General features: G+C 44.5%; 1 protein-coding gene and 1 long non-coding RNA gene across 6 annotated transcripts; both read left to right on the forward strand.

Moving 5' to 3' along the window:
* The first annotated feature begins 548 nt into the window (after nucleotides 1–548).
* Nucleotides 549–13,548, forward strand: LOC135259768 (protein arginine N-methyltransferase 8-B-like). Of its 5 annotated transcripts, XR_010331367.1 has the most exons (12): nucleotides 575–1,592; nucleotides 3,304–3,399; nucleotides 4,813–5,031; nucleotides 6,266–6,421; nucleotides 7,718–7,781; nucleotides 9,113–9,255; nucleotides 9,602–9,689; nucleotides 9,794–9,909; nucleotides 10,801–10,951; nucleotides 11,325–11,446; nucleotides 12,208–13,219; nucleotides 13,277–13,548. XR_010331367.1 is itself a non-coding variant. In XM_064344487.1 (11 exons), exons 1-11 carry the CDS (start codon nucleotides 1,524–1,526, stop codon nucleotides 12,289–12,291), a joined length of 1,308 nt encoding a protein of 435 aa, XP_064200557.1. In that variant the 5' UTR covers nucleotides 575–1,523; the 3' UTR covers nucleotides 12,292–13,548. The 5 variants fall into 5 exon arrangements, 3 of the variants coding, with proteins under 3 accessions (XP_064200558.1, XP_064200557.1, XP_064200559.1); XM_064344487.1 differs by having other exon boundaries at nucleotides 12,208–13,548; XM_064344489.1 differs by having other exon boundaries at nucleotides 580–1,596; nucleotides 12,208–13,548.
* Nucleotides 13,549–13,739: 191 nt separating this feature from the next.
* LOC135259771 (uncharacterized) lies at nucleotides 13,740–15,652 on the forward strand. Its single transcript, XR_010331369.1, has 2 exons — nucleotides 13,740–14,032; nucleotides 14,070–15,652. It is a non-coding gene; the product is annotated as an uncharacterized LOC135259771 (long non-coding RNA).
* The last annotated feature ends 691 nt before the right edge of the window (nucleotides 15,653–16,343 follow it).

Genomic DNA, 16,343 nt, shown 5'->3' on the forward strand with positions numbered 1-16,343 from the left:
GGGGAGTCCTAACAGAATTACAGCCAGAGATTAAGCCAAACAGCCAAGCGGGAAACAAACATGCATCTCCAAGATAATTTATAGAAACATCTGACGAGACTCACCATTCTTTTTTTCTCTGATAAAACACATTTTAATATTTAACAATACAACAACACACAGTTGGTAATGAGAAATCTAAAGCAACCGAATAAAGTCTAAAACTTGTGGTTCTGGGTGCAAAGTATAAGTGGCAGTTGAGGAATAGCCATCATAGCCCATATTATTCCTCCTCATCCTCATCTTCCTCCAGAGAAGAAGAACAAGATCAACAGCAACAACAAAAATACCGCTTACAACTCTGCGGCACTAAGTGTTGTAATAAAGATAGACTACTCTTTATATATAAAAATAATATAATATAAATAATTTATGATTATAATTTCACTCGGGCGACACAGTCGACATCGTTCATTCTCAGTGATCAGCCGAGGCAATGCGACGATGCAGAAGACCAGAGAGTTTGACAAGATGCGTCTATAGTCTATTTCTCGGATGAAAGACACAGCCGACATAGCGCGTGGGAAACAGGGAAGCGGTGATCCTATTGGTCCTTATTGCTATAGAGATATGACTCCGATTTCCACATTCTCTAATGCACAAATCTAGTGCGAACTGCGAAGGTAGAACACCAGTTGGCGTGTAGGAGGTAGCGAATTATGAAATGCATTCTTGAACATGGAGGTCGAATGTAGGATTACTTTCCTATTGTTCCAAATGTTCTTTTCATATTTCAGCCTCGGCAGGTTAAGTTAAACTTACGCTACATGACGCGGGCGAATAATGGTGAAACGCAATACGAAATGGGGCAATTAAAACTCAAAAATATTTACGTCTAACGCAAAAGGAAACCGCATTATTTTTAAGAACAGGATTTCAAGAAATGGTCCAATTAGTGAACTGACAGGATTGTGATACCTTCGTCTTGGGAGCCCGCTAGAACTTCTCTGGGCAAATAATACAACGAAAAAACGCAGACACAGCACAAATACTGAAGGATCGTTAACATAAACATTTGATAAGAGTGTCGGGGACATATTTAAATTGTTTTTCTCCAATGCGATGACATGTTTTTAAACCCTATTCCGTTTACCGGGCTGTGATGAAGTTTGTGACTCTAGGCTACATGTCTCAATAACGCGCAGGGGGGTAACGGAACGCTTTCTGCACTTTTCACGATAGTTGCGGCATTAATGCTGCAAGCCCTCACAAGATGAAACACAACAGATAACTTTTGCACAGTGGATTCTAGGACCCTTTCAACTAGAATTAGAGGTCGCACTTCTTTGGGGACTTCACCAAGTTTTTAATTGTTATTAATTGTTTTCTCAATTAAAATAATGTATTTGGCCATTGAATAGACTAGTGTCGATTAACAGGATGGACAAATAATTTAGCGGAGCTAATTATACAGGAGACATGTTCTATTCACCTGATTTCTCGGTTTTTTCCTCTCCTCGAGTTGAATAAATCTGGTGGCTCTTATGGGAATGAAACACTCCTCCCGCTGCATGCTCCTACGGAGAAAAATGGCGGAGGCCGAGAACCCAGAGGTAGGTAAGCGAGAAGTATCGGTGCAATGCTTTCAAATGTGTCTGCAATTATTTCCTTGTTTGCTTTATGTGGCTTCTCGTGTAGTTTTCAAAAAAATATAAACCCAGTCAACCCGTTTTTTTCTGGCTGCAATAGCTTATCGCTTTTTCTGGCTGCCACTTCTCTGCACGGGCCGGTCATCTGCAGCAGGGAATGCAGCAAGCTGCGTGTCCTACTCACGTCCGCACAGGAGAATGTCACCTATTTTCACTTCTGCGTTCGCATATAATGAAAGCAAATTCAGTTGTGTGAGATGTTGAGACCGTGGAAAAACTAGCCTACGTCTGGTGTTGCTGACACTGTATATCCGAGCTAAATAGCCTTGCATGAAAGATAGTTTTCGCACGGCTGCTTTATGTTTTGAAACCGGGTTAATGAATTCCCTGGTTAAACTAAAATTAACTGTCACTAAATTGCAGGCCGTTGCAGGTACAATGAGGATTCCCGGCGCCCGGGGATTTGATGCGGTAATACGTAGAGGCTGTAATTTATCTAAAGTGGACCTGAGATCCCTGTCTTGCCTTACCAACTGTAGTCCGGTGCGTTGTTAATAATGATTAGTTTCGTCTTCCGTCTGTTACAGCTTGACACATTTCAATCTCTGCTCCGTGTTTTAGACAGAAATCTCCGGTGACACAAGTGAATTACTAATATTTTTGTTCACTACGGATGTTTAGCCTGGCCTTATGTGGCCAAAGCACTACACGATTCATGCCTGCATCACAACCTTAAACGTGTACCTTGTTTTACACAGCATTTTCCCAAAGAAATAATAATAATAATAATTTGATTACATTTCTAATTTTATGTTGCCAGCCACTACACAGAAGGTGCATAGTTTTACGAATATGACATATATTCAGCAGCCTACGACTGATCGGGGAGAGAGACAGAGGGAGAGATCTAAATCTTAACATTAAAATCTGTGTGTGCTATGGACAGGAGTGTAGGATACATGCCCTAGTGTGTGTGCTATGGATAGGAGTGTAGGACACATTCCCAAGTGTGTGTGCTGTGGACATGAATGTCTGGTGTGTGTGCTATGGACAGGAGTGTAGGATGCATGCCCTAGTGTGTGTGCTATGGATAGGTGTAGGACACATTCCTAAGTGTGTGTGCTGTGGATATGAATGTCTGGTGTGTGTGCTTTGGATAGGAGTGTAGGACAGATGCCCTAGTGTGTGTACTATGGGTAAGAGTGTAGGATGCATGACATAGTGTGTATGCTATGGATATGAATGCTTGGTGTGTGTGCTATGAATAGGAGCGTAGGATGCATGACCTTGTGTGTGTGCTATGGATAAGAATGCTTGGTGTGTGTGCTATGGATAGGAGCGTAGGATGCATGATCTTGTGTGTGTGTAGGGAGGGTTCTTTGAGGAGATAGCCTGTTCTGTAAATATGAAGCCCAGGATGTTCCTAATGGTGGCACACAAGTCACCCTTGGAATGGAAGGAGAATTTGTGTAGATGTGCGGATTGAAGATGACACATTGTGTTCAGATCAATGGATGTCTCTCTTACACATGTACATACATGCGCACACACGCGCACACAAACACATGTACCTTTTAGAGCTGATATTGTGGCGTTGGCCCTTCCTGTTGCCATGGCAATGGGTTGGCTGTTCCACAACTTTTCCGGAATTCATTTCAGGCTCTATGTCCACCAGGCACGGGAGACACAATGCAGAGAGCCTGGAAGACAAAACATGGTGCCGAGTGGGACAGGACATGGTGACACGTCTTTGAAATTGACCAATCAGGAGGTGCTTCTTCAATTAGACTTGATATTGAACTTTTATTTTGGTCCTGAAGGGTTGTTACTCAGTGGAGTTTGAGATGCATGACTGAGAGTCCCACAGGTTCCCTTCCAAAGCTCCTATAAGTGAAGTAGCTGTGTGAAGCTGTTCACATGGAGACAGCAGTGAAGCTGTTTGCATGGGGCATGAAGACAGCAGTGAGGCTGTTCCAATGGCATGCAGAAACAGCAGTGAAACTGTTAGTATGGCACATGGAGAGATCATGGAAGCTGTTTGCATGGCGCATGGAGAAAACAATGAAGCTGTTTGCATGGGGCATGGAGAATACTTGGGAGCTGTTAGCATGGCACATGGAGACAGCATAGAAGCTGTTAGCATGGCGCAATGAGACAGCTTCGAAGCTGTTAGGATGGCACGTGGAGACAGCACAGAAGCTGTTAGCATGGCACGTGGAGACAGCATAGAAGCTGTTAGCATGGCACATGGAGACAGCATGTACACAGTCCTTTACTCCAGTACCGCTCTGATGCTGAGTTACACTGTTTTGGAATGAGTCTGAGTTTTTGGGAGACTTTGTTCTGATATGGACAGACTAAAGGGAGCAGCAGGGGACTGAGTCAGCTTGTGCAGACTGACCTGACACAGGTGCACTGGTGGACTGTGGGTACCTGTGTGAGGCAAGCTGTGCTCACGTTGGATTGTCTCAGCTGTCTATAACTAAGGCTGTGGTACAGGGGTGGGCCGTGTGAAGGAAGAACGGGTGTAAGGGAGCATCTAAAAATAGACTTCCAAGAAAATGAGGAGACGATACAGCATGGCAGTGGAGTCTCAGTACCTCCCCCTCAGACTGGGAGATGCTTAGAGTCTCTGCGCTGTCGGGAGGCATGTACGGTCTCTGTGTTGTTGTTCTTCAATGTTATGCGTCAGTGGGGTGTGTTCTTAAGAAGTGCCCTCTCCCTGTCATTGCAGTGCTCACCGCAATACTCTCATTCCTGGCTGCTGTGGAGATATCTCACAGCTTAAAAACGCAGCCTAGCAAAGCTATTTACATTTTTTAACACAGTGGCTTAAAAAATTATCTGGAGCTATTGCATAAGTCTTCACATTGGTGAGGTTTATTTGATTAGAAAATATATTCCGTACAGTATTTATTAATTTTGAGAGCAGTTTCATAAGTGTCTGTACTTTATTGTGATAACTGTACGTTCATTCACTGAGTCAGGGATCTGTGTGAGCATGCCTATGTTGTCTTGAGGTGTGGCTGAAACTCCTCCCACTTATGATCCATAGCCTTCTGCTTATTCTTCTCTTTCCCTCTCTCTCCCTATCCCTGTCTCCCCTTCCCCTCTTCTCTTTGTCTCCCTTTCTCTTTTTCTCTCATCCTCTCTCTCTCTCTTCCTCCTCTCTTTCTCACTCCAGCCCCCCATCCGTATTGTCCCTTCCCAGTCTGTACAACCCTCCTCCCGGTCCAAACCCATACCCTCAGTCAACCATGTGCCCCTCCTGCCCCACACACCCCATCCAGGGGGCCCTTCCAGCTGTCCCGGTCGGGGAAAGATGGCTAAGCTCCTAAACCCTGAGGAGATGACGTCCCGCGACTATTACTTTGACTCGTATGCTCACTTTGGCATCCATGAGGTATGGTGGCCTGGTACCATAAGTCTTATCCAGATCCCCAGTCTTATCCAGAAAGGGCCAGTGTGGGTGCACACACCTGATTCTACTAATTCTACAACCACTAGAGTTTTTTTGCTAAGCACATTGATTAGTAGAATCAGGTGTTGTGCACCCACACTGGCCCTTTCTGTATAAGACGGGGGACCCCAGCTCTGAAAAATGAAAAGCACTTGCTAAAATTCTGGGCTTGCAATTGACATTGGAATGAAAACCAGCATACACAGTGGTTCCCCAGGACCGAGTTCGAGAACGGCTGACCTAGTGGATTACTAGACCGGTCGCATGTTATGGCATTCATGAGACCTGCATTACAGGGCCAGTACCTAATGAGGTTAATAAGGTGTAATGGCACTCAGTTGGTGTAATGCCACTCATAAGGTGTAATGGTACTCATGAGGTGTTATGTCACTAATGAGGTGTAATGGCACTGATAAGGTATATTGGCATTTATGAGGTGTTATGGCACTTGTGCGGTGTTATCACATTGATGAGGTGTTATGGTACTGATGAGGTATAATTACATTGGTGAGGTGTTATGGCACTTGTGAGGTGTTATCACATTGAATAGGTGTAATGAGTCGCTGAAGAGGTGCTTTAGCATTGCTGATGTGTAATGAAACTGATTAGGTAGGATGACTGAGAAAAATGAGACAGAACAAAAGTGTTTGATTTCTGTTGCATTTTTACTAAATAGGTCAAGCCTTTCCGTGCACAGCAACTGCAGTTTGCAGAGAAAAGGACTTGTACAGAGGAGGGGGGGTGGCTTTGGAGAGGGGTTCATCACTGGCTTCACATCTGTACAAATTAATAATAATAATAATAATAAGAAGAAGAAGAAGAATGCAAAGTTCTGGCCTGGCCTGTGGCTCTGTAGGTTACTGACCTCATTCTTGAACATTAGCCTTGAAAGTTTTATACATCAACACACCTGTGAGATTCACGTATCTACTTCACTAGGCTTAGAAATATTGTACCATAGCAGTAATAGATGTCATGTCACTGAAAGCTACAGCCTGCTTCTGCCATGCACTTCTGATGGTGCTGGAACTGACACTCATTGCATTCTAGTTATATACATCTGGTTAAGATCTGAAATGTAAAAGGGAACAGAGATTTGAGAAGTGGTTGTTTTGTGATGTAGTGCATAGCAGAGCAGTCTATGTTTAGTGTTTGAGAGATCCTTCCCTCCCCACAGGAGATGCTGAAGGATGAGGTGAGGACACTGACCTACAGGAATGCCATGTACCACAACAAGCACATCTTTAAGGACAAGGTGGTCCTGGATGTGGGCAGCGGCACGGGCATCCTCTCCATGTTTGCAGCTAAAGCAGGAGCCAAACACGTGTACGGGGTGAGAACAGCGCCCCCCTACTGACCTCCGGAGCCACACCTGTACATACAGTACCACACCCACACTAATATAGAACCACACCTGCAAAGCGCCCTTCTGCGTATAGATTCACTCCTATGGGAAAAAGGGCTGGTGAGATCTTTAGAGCCTTCTGGTGAGCAGCCAGGAGGTTAAAGGGCTTTAATGGCACTTTACTGATGCAGCCAAACTGTAGAACGAACTGTACAAGTGCAGGATGTGCCTGTGCGTGCGTGTGTGTGTGTGTGTGTGGGTAAATGCCTTTGTGTATACGTGTGTGTGTGTGTGTATGTCTCGTTGCACATGTGTGTGTGTGTGTGAGCGTGGGTGAGTGTGCATGTGTGTGTGTGTGTGTGTGTATGTGTGTGTGTGTAAATGCCCTTGTGTATACGTGTGTGTGTGTGTGTGTGTGTGTGTATGTCTCGATGCATGTGTGTGTGTTATTTGTGTGTGTGTGTGTGTGTGTGCACGCGCGTGTGTGATAATTGCAAAACCTGCTGTGTCCAACATCTGATTTCCTGTTAAATATCATAAGCGCTAATGTTCAGTATAGCTGAGCTCTTAAGTGACACTTTGCTGAGACCTCAAAGGAAGTGCATCTCTGGGCTTCTGTCCAGAATGTTAATGCCCAATATGGGTCCTACCGGACCTTTTCATCCTCCCCGAACCAGAAAGCGTGAAATGAGTCCTCTTTTCTTCACCTTTCAAATAAAACATTACGAGGATGCAGGAAGGAAACATTATAGCAGCCCTGTATCTACACACTACGCTACACCAAAACTAAACAAACACTACACAAGCACTACACTAACACTACACTGATACTACAAAAACACAACGCAAACAGCTGACACAAGCACCACTGTAACAATGATTCTACAACAATGAGGCACTAAGCCATAACACAGAACCATACTGTGCCATTTAGATTTTCTGCCTCTACTGTTAAACGGTGCAGCTATATTCCTGAAGAGTCTGTAGCTACCCTAGCCACAAGAAGAAATGAAACTCAGCTGACAGGAGCTAATGTGTGAACACAGGCTGAGCCTTAGTGACTCCTGGGAGTTCGCGATATGGTGATAATGCACCGTGCTGATGACAAACTGGGGATAAATCATAACATAACTATTAAAAAGGACTAACTGCTTCACATTGAAAGGTTTTCTAATCAAGCCGGTTTACCCTGTGCATGTTTTAAACTGAACAAACAGGTATGGGATTGTGTTTATGCCATTTTGAATTTTGTATACCCATAATGCATTGTTTCTTTGTTTCCAGATTGAATGCTCCAGCATTTCTGAATACTCAGAGAAGATTATAAAGTCCAACCACCTGGACGGTGGTAAGGGCAGCTCGTGAAGCTTTTCCAGGTCATATTCCGCACTTTATATTGGGCAGACAGGAGTGGAGAACGGCAGTCATACTCACTTGCTGTTTCTGAGTGTGTCTCCTCTCTGATCGGCTGAGCAGGCTGGTGACAAGGGCTGCTAACTGAGGTCACAGGTTGTCTGTGCTGTCAGGATTCACCTGCCAGAGTTACAGGGCCTCTACTCGGTCAAAATGGAGGGAGTAAACACAATGAATTAAATGCAGTCAGACCAATTATTTTCATGCGGTTGTTATTATACACGGACATATATAACTGGTCTTGTGCAGGTATCAGTAGCAGGCTGGCTGCTCTTGCACAGGTATCGAGCTGTTTGTGTTTGCATGGCCCTGTGTACTGAGAGGTGACGTGCGATTGTCAGCACACTTGAGTCACGGCTGTTCTTTGCTCCAACGCATCCGCGGGGTCCGGTCCTTCTGCATTTTCACCACCAACGCAGGATCCTTCTCCAGATTTATCTGCTGTTTTCAACAGCGCAAAGACACAGGGCACATTGTACAATAGCATGGCTCTGCTTCCCCTGTAAAAGAGCTGCAGTATCCAGTGAACAGAGCACAATGCTGCACGGTCCATCGGGAACATTACAGCAGTACAGCAGCGAGCATCACCCTTTTTGAAACGGTGAGCTGCGGTCTCACCCAAAATACAACATGCCGCTTTATTTTTATATGAACTGAAGGATACATGAGCTTATGGGAATATTCCAAATCTGTGTCATCAAACATATGCTCCCTTTTCTAACGACAGTTTGCACATAAAAATCTATAATGTGATTTACTGATAGTGATACTTAATTATTTATGCAGAAGGCTGAATTCCACACATTTATTGGGGTTCTGAGAACAGAATGTCTCTCAAAGAGGAGGTGCCCAGCCTTTGGTGTAAGCCCCCTAAAATGGGCCCCCTTTGGCTGAGGACCCCCACAGCAACAAAATGTTTTACTGCTGACACATTTGTCACCTCCCACAACAAGCTGCAGTGCAGCCAATCTTAAAGGCACCAGCACACGGGTACATGTCTTAAGACCTGATGTCATACTATGGGTTTCAGACTAGTTTATGTCATTTTATTTATATGCAATTTAAAATATTGTAAATATGTCACTGCTGTATTCCAGGATTAACTGAAATTTTATGAATTGTGAATTTGAATTTTATTCACATATGGAAGTATAATTAAAAATTCTATTAAAAAGGGAATATTTTTCCATGTTGCCTGGAACCCCCTGTATCCCCACTCCACAAACCCTGGTTTGGGACTGCGTCTTACGCATCTTTGTCTTGCAGTCATCACCATCTTTAAGGGGAAGGTGGAGGAGGTGGAGCTTCCGGTGGAGCGGGTGGATATCATCATCTCAGAGTGGATGGGCTACTGCCTTTTCTACGAGTCCATGCTCAACACCGTCATCTTCGCCAGAGACAAATGGCTGGTAGGCCCCCTGATAGTGTGAGCTGTCCTGGAATAACCTGCTAATGCCGAAAACAGAGTATACACGCTGGAGGAGTCTGTGTGTGTGTGCGTGTGTGTGTGTGAGAGAGAGAGAGAGAGAGAGAGGAGGAGGGTGTGCGCGTGTGTGTCTGTGTGTTTGTGAGAGAGAGAGAGAGAGAGAGAGAGAGAGAGAGAGAGGAGGAGGGTGTGCGCGTGTGTGTCTGTGTGTGTGAGAGAAATGAGAGTGTGTGCATGTGTGTGTGTCTGTGTGTTTGTGAGAGAGAGTGTGTAGTGCTGATGTCTGTAAATTGGTGAATCTCTGACCCATTTCCTTTTTTCATTAACAGAAACCCGGAGGCCTGATGTTTCCAGACCGAGCTGCTCTCTATGTGGTCGCTATTGAGGATCGACAGTACAAGGACTTTAAAATCCACTGTGAGTGTCTTTCTCTCTGTCTCATTCACTTCCTCTCTGTGTCCACTTGTTGTACTGTAGTTTGTGTATGTCTGTCTGTGATTAATGTTGCCTGTGTTATTCAGGGTGGGAGAATGTGTACGGCTTTGACATGACCTGCATCCGTAATGTGGCCATGAAGGAGCCTCTGGTGGACATTGTGGACCCAAAGCAGGTGGTGACCAACTCCTGCCTGATAAAGGTTAGACATCTCTGCTGTGTGCGTGTGTGTGTGTGTGTGTGTGTGTGTGTGTGCTTGTGTGTGCTCTGGGTTTGTGCAAATTATGTGAGAACTTAACTTTCAGGGATTTGTGTTGTGAATTAAATATAATGAGTTTGCAGATATATACCACAGGGAGATGTAGTTTTCTGTGATTCAGTGCATGTTCCCTTCTCGACAGGAACTGCAGGTATGAGTCATCGCATGGGTCTGTCTCTACAGGAAGTGCTGGTATGAGTCATGGCACGCTTTTCTCTCTACAGGAAGTGTTGATGTGGGTCACTGCATGCTTCTCTCGCTGCAGGATATAGGAAGTGCTTGTTTGAGTAACGGTGTGTTTCCCTCTCTACAGGAAGTACTGGTGTGAGTCACTGCATGCTTCACTCTTCAGGAACTGCTGGTGTGAGTCACTACATGTTTTCCTTTCTACAGGAAGTGCTGGTGTGAGTCACTACATGTTTTATTTTCTACAGGAAGTGCTGGTGTGAGTCACTACATGTTTTCCCATCTACAGGAAGTGCTGTTGTGAGTCATGGCATGCTTTTCCTTCTGCAGGAAGTGCTGGTGTGAGTTACTGCATGTATTCCCATCTTCAAGAAGTGCTGGTGTGAGTCACTGCTAGGGTCAGCAGATTTAGAATCTGTCAAAACCAGATAACATTGACACCTGGGGGGCCCTCGGAACTGACATCAGACCTGGGAGTCACTGACACGCAAATTCATTACAAACTACCGGTAAAGTTCTTCCATTAATTACTTGGACCGGCAGTCGGGAACACAAACCGGATCTGTACAAATAATTTGAAAACCAGACATTCCGGTCGAAAACCGGACGTCTGGAAACCCTAGTCATTGCGTGGGTCTCTCTCTACAGGAAGTGGATATCTACACCGTGAAGATAGAGGACCTGTCCTTCACCTCGGCGTTCTGTCTCCAGATTCACCGTAATGACTATGTGCACGCCCTGGTCACCTACTTCAACATCGAGTTCACCAAGTGTCACAAGAAAACTGGCTTCTCCACAGGTAAGGCCCCAGCTGAGCCAGGTGAATATATAACCCGCTGTCTTACCCACTCCAGGCACCAGAGGGCGCCCTGTCCTGTCACACAGCATATCTAAATAACTTCTGCAGTGTTCAGATTCATTTTTACTCTGTTTTTATTTATTTAATTGCAGGCATCATGCAGGCCTTACCTGCTGTTAGATATGACCTTGAGCTGCAGGTTTGTAGCACTGGAAAGTATCAGGTTCAAAAGTCACGCTGGTAAAGACGTTTCCAGAGCAGGACTCAGGGGGAGAAGCGCTGTGGAACTTGTGTGTTTGACGACCCTGAAGAAGATCTGGGTCGCTCGCTAGCCTCTGAACAATAACTCTGAAAACGTCTTTTTCCTGCACAGCCCCTGATGCTCCTTACACACACTGGAAGCAGACAGTGTTTTACCTGGAGGATTACCTGACCGTCCGCAGGGGGGAGGAGATCATCGGCAGCATCGCTGTCAAGCCCAACGAGAACAACAACGTGAGTGTCTGTGATTGAGTGTGACTGAGTGTGATTGAGCATGACTGAGTGTGATTGAGCATGATTGAGTGTGATTGAGCATGACTGAGTGTGATTGAGTGTGACTGATTGTGATTGAGCATGACTGATTGTGACTGTATGTGACTAAGTATGATTGTGACTGAGTTTGATTGAGTGTGACTGAATGTGATTGAGCATGTTTGAGTGTGATTAAGAGTGACTGTATGTGACTAAGTATGATTGGGACTGAGCGTGATTGAGTATGATTGTGACTGAGTGTGATTGAGCATGACTGAGTGTGATTAAGAGTGACTGTATGTGACTAAGTATGATTGGGACTGAGCGTGATTGAGTATGATTGTGACTGAGTGTGATTGAGCATGACTGAGTGTGATTAAGAGTGACTGTATGTGACTAAGTATGATTGGGACTGAGCGTGATTGAGTATGATTGTGACTGAGTGTGATTGAGCATGACTGAGTGTGATTAAGAGTGACTGTATGTGACTAAGTATGATTGGGACTGAGCGTGATTGAGTATGATTGTGGCTGAGTGTGACTGAGCGTGATTGAGTGGCTGAGCATGACTGTGACTGAGAGTGATTGGGCGTGACTGAGTGTTGTTGGGTGTGGCTGAGCATGACTGTGACTGACTGTGACCGAATGTGACTGCGAGTGATTGAGTGTGACTCAACCCGCTCGGTTTCACTCAACCCTGTTTGACCCCCCGCCTGGACTGATTCGGCCCCTCTTCCCGTGCAGCGGGATCTGGACTTCACCTTGGAGCTGGACTTCAAAGGGCAGCTGTGTGAGGCCGCCATCTCCCACGAGTACAAGATGCGCTAGGCCCCCTGCTGCCAGGGTGCTACGGTGCCAGGGGGAGTCCTGAGCCCCGCAGAGCAGCAGACACCTTCATCACAGTGGTGCTGACCAATCACATACCAGGATGCGGGAGGAGTCTTCCGTGCAGGCCGTCCAATCGCAAGCCGACACCAGCCACTCAGAGAATCACTCAGAGAGGAACTACAGGATGCAACACTTTCAAGTTTCAAGAACATTCTTTTTCAGTGTGAATGTTATTAGTGGTAATTATACATCATTGTTTAAGGAATGATATCAAGGTGGATTTGTTTGCTTGTGCTATTGATTTCAGGCTATGCTGAGTGGTGTAGGTCTTGCAGAATAATGAGAACAGAAGACACTCTTTCTCACACTTCTTTATATTTTAAAAACGAGCTTTCACATGAGCTCTTACACCAGGATTATGTTATGAGACTGTTTTAGGGAATATTTACTGCAGTAAATGTACAGAACCAGAGAGAATTTATGTCATAATGAAAGGAACCATTTGCAGTATTGACTAATAAGTTATTTTTTTCATATTTATATTTATTTGCATGTTTAGCCATTTAGCCAGTCAAATCATGATTTGTCAATATTTATTGTACCATTTAGGGTATTAACATGTATATTTTTCAGAAAATCGACAAGGCTGTAAGATTTGAAACAGCCGTTTTTAAAAGTCAGTGCTGCAGGGTTCTCATAGCTCTTATTTTGTTAACTTCTGCATTTAGGGATTGGGGGTTAGGGCTGGGTGAATTATGTAAATTCACTGACGTGAAGTGTGAGTGGTGGTGTGTTTACTGTAGGACTTAGGATGTTTTTGTGCAATAATAACAGATATGGAGGGGGGGTGTTGCTTGTTGGCATGTGCAGTATGGTACTTAGTGTGTTTCAGGGGAAAAGCAGAGCCCCTGGACATCCAGGCTTTAAGGTGAGAACTGTTTGTTCAGGTGAACACTGCTTGCTCAGGTGAGAGCAATTTGTTCAGGTGAACACTGCTTGCTCAGGTGAGAGCAGTTTGTTCAGGTGAACACTGCTTGCTCAGGTGAGAGCAGTTTGTTCAGGTGAACACTGCTTGCTCAGGTGAGAGCAGTTTGTTCAGGTGAACACTGCTTGCTCAGGTGAGAGCAGTTTGTTCAGGTGAACACTGCTTGCTCATGTGAGAGCAGTTTGTTCAGGTGAACACAGTTTGTTCAGGTGAACACTGCTTGCTCAGGTGAGAGCAGTTTGTTCAGTTGAACTCTGCTTGCTCAGGTGAAAGCAGTTGTTGACAGTTGTTAGACTTTTGCTAGGGAGCGTGTCAGGTGAACAGTTTGTTCAGGTGAACACTGCTTGCTCAGGTGAGAGCAGTTTGTTCAGGTGAACACTGCTTGCTCAGGTGAGCGCTGTTTGTTCAGATGAACACTGCTTGCTCAGTGAGAGCATGTTTGTTCAGTGAAAGCGCCAGCAGTTTGTTCAGGTGAACACTGCTTGCTCAGGTGAGAGCAGTTTGTTCAGGTGAACTCTGCTTGCTCATGTGAGAGCAGTTTGTTCAGTTGAACTCTGCTTGCTCAGGTGAGCGCTGTTTGTTCAGATGAACACTGCTTGCTCAGGTGAGCGCTGTTTGTTCAGAGGAACACTGCTTGCTCAGGTGAGCGCAGTTTGTTCAGAGGAACACTGCTTGCTCAGGTGAGAGCAGTTTGTTCAGGTGAACTCTGCTTGCTCAGGTGAGAGCAGTTTGTTCAGGTGAACTCTGCTTTCTCAGGTGAGCGTGGTTGTTCAGGTGAACAGTACTTGCTCAGGTGAGAGCAGTTTTCTCAGGTAGACGCTCTCTGCTCTTGAGCATTGTTCTGCTGGTGGAGGAACTTTGGCTCCATCTCCTCCTCTTATAACAGGCTCTCTTACACCAGGGGCACCCCAAAACCATGTTAATAGGTTTGGGAGGTATGACGCTTCCTGTGAGACTGTTCCTCATGTACTGGGGTGCTAGTGGCTCTCCTGCACCCTGCTGGTCAGCCCTGGTACTGTGGCCTCCCCTCCCCATCACCTGTGCTCTTAACAATGGTCATTGCCAAGGCAACGGCTGGAGGCTTCATCCGGTCCAACTGTGAGCTCCTTCACAGCAGTGAAGTACTGTACTGACCCTTAAAGAGACATCCTATCCACTAATACTGTTCCCTATCCGGTAACACATAGCTCCAGCCTATCCACTAACACAGAGCTGACTATGCTGCTGTCTATCCACTAACAATGCTGCTCCCTATGCACTAACTCAGTGCTGCTCCCTATCCACTAACAATGCTGCTCCCTATTCACTACACAGAGCTGCTCTCTATCCACAAGCACAGCACTACTCCCTAATAGTGCTGCTCCTTGTCTACTAGCAATTTTTCTCCCAGTCCATTAACACAGAGCTGCTCCCTATCCACTAAGCCAGAGCTGCTCCCTATCCCCTAAGCCAGAGCTGCTCTCTATCCATTAACACAGAGCAGCTCCCTATCCACTACCACCAAGCTGCTCTCTTTGCTCTGTGCTTGGGGTTATTTTACATGCCCATTCTGCTGTTGGAGCTGCATTTGGTTCTGGTTCTGGATGACTGGTGGTTTGTCCGACTGGGCTGTGGATAACCCTTCTCTAGCAGCATTGGGAACATCTAACTGGGCTGAGACAGAACCATCAGCACCAGCGCAAAAGCAAAGGACAGGGTTTTGTTAGGGATTAGGATGTCTCTGAATTTACTTTTTTTTTGGTTCAGTATGAAACTCTGTATTCATGTATTTCTTATGTATTATCATCTGGTACTGTACTGTGCATATTGGAAATACTGCAATATCTTTCTCTTGTGTCAAACATTTAGGACAATATTGATAAGAATAGATTAAAACAGCATGCATATTGGCAGTGTTGCCTTACATATTTTTTGGGTTATTTACAGTAACAAAGTTAAGAATAAAAGTATTTAAGGACATATACTAAATAAGATTATTTATATTACAGTAAATGTTTTAAGGAATTATTCTACTCAGAGTTTAATATAAATGATGGAGATCTAAAGGAATAGTCTTAGTTTAATGTTAATGAATAAGATCACAAAGGAATGGTCTCAGTTTCATGTAAATTACTTGAATCAAAAATAGTCTCTGTTTAATGTTAATGACTAAGATCAGAAAAGAATAGTCTCAGTTTAATGTCTAAGATCAGAAACTGCCGAAACCTTTATTTTAGCTGAAGTCCTTTACAGCTCAAAACACCACCTGGTCAGGAACCTTGCTAATGTATTAGTACATATTTAGGATTAATAATGTCAGTGTACAGTTTTGTCTTCCTAATGTTACAGCTACCATGGAAGTTTTTACTGTCAAATTAATAAACTGACTGAACCATCTCCATGGAATTGTGTTACAGACTTTGTCCACAGGGTGGCAACCCGATCACACCAAGATCGAAATGATGAAGTCCTGGTCTAAGTGTACTTCTCAGAATGATTAAAGATTACACCAGAATGGAGAATAATTTTAATAATCCAGGAGATTAATCAGAAACACATCTCACCCTTTCTGTGTTATATTTGTATTTATTCATAATTTACCTCACATATTTCTATTTTCATAATTAAACTCAATCATTAAACATATAACAGAAACTGTTTTTCCAACTGTACAGGAATGTGCAAATGTGATTGATAGAAACCAGAAATGAAAACAACAGTTTGTGAAACAGTGCTGACGTGTGCTGGTTTGGTACTCTGCTCTGCAGTGTTCATTATCAGTGTTCATTTCACAGTGTACTTTGCTGAGTGTTAGAATAATAAAAGACAGATGCCCTTCTGATCCAGTGCAAAGTGATAAACAGAATCTCATAGAATAGACAATTTAGGACACAATCTAATTTTCCACAGTGGGGTATGTGCAGGTCTGTACTGTTTTTATTAATGTCCTGGTCACTGACTACCAGCAGAGGGCGCCACCGCACTAGAGAAGCTTTGAAAAGGTTTCACTGATGCACATAATGCTTTTCAAACATCAGGCAACTCCATGCGTGTGGTAGCTAATGCTGAAGTGTGCTGATGCGGATAT

The sequence above is a fragment of the Anguilla rostrata genome, chromosome 7 (genome assembly GCF_018555375.3).
Source record: "Anguilla rostrata isolate EN2019 chromosome 7, ASM1855537v3, whole genome shotgun sequence".
NCBI classification, from domain to species: domain Eukaryota; kingdom Metazoa; phylum Chordata; class Actinopteri; order Anguilliformes; family Anguillidae; genus Anguilla; species Anguilla rostrata.

Bases quoted from the DNA above. Each gene is read 5' to 3' on its own strand.
- LOC135259768 (XM_064344487.1), top strand. From the start codon at position 1,524: ATGGGAATGAAACACTCCTCCCGCTGCATGCTCCTACGGAGAAAAATG. The intron at 6,422-7,717 runs GTGAGAACAGCG...CTTTGTTTCCAG, and splicing joins GAGCCAAACACGTGTACGGG to ATTGAATGCTCCAGCATTTC. The intron at 7,782-9,112 runs GTAAGGGCAGCT...TTTGTCTTGCAG, and splicing joins GTCCAACCACCTGGACGGTG to TCATCACCATCTTTAAGGGG.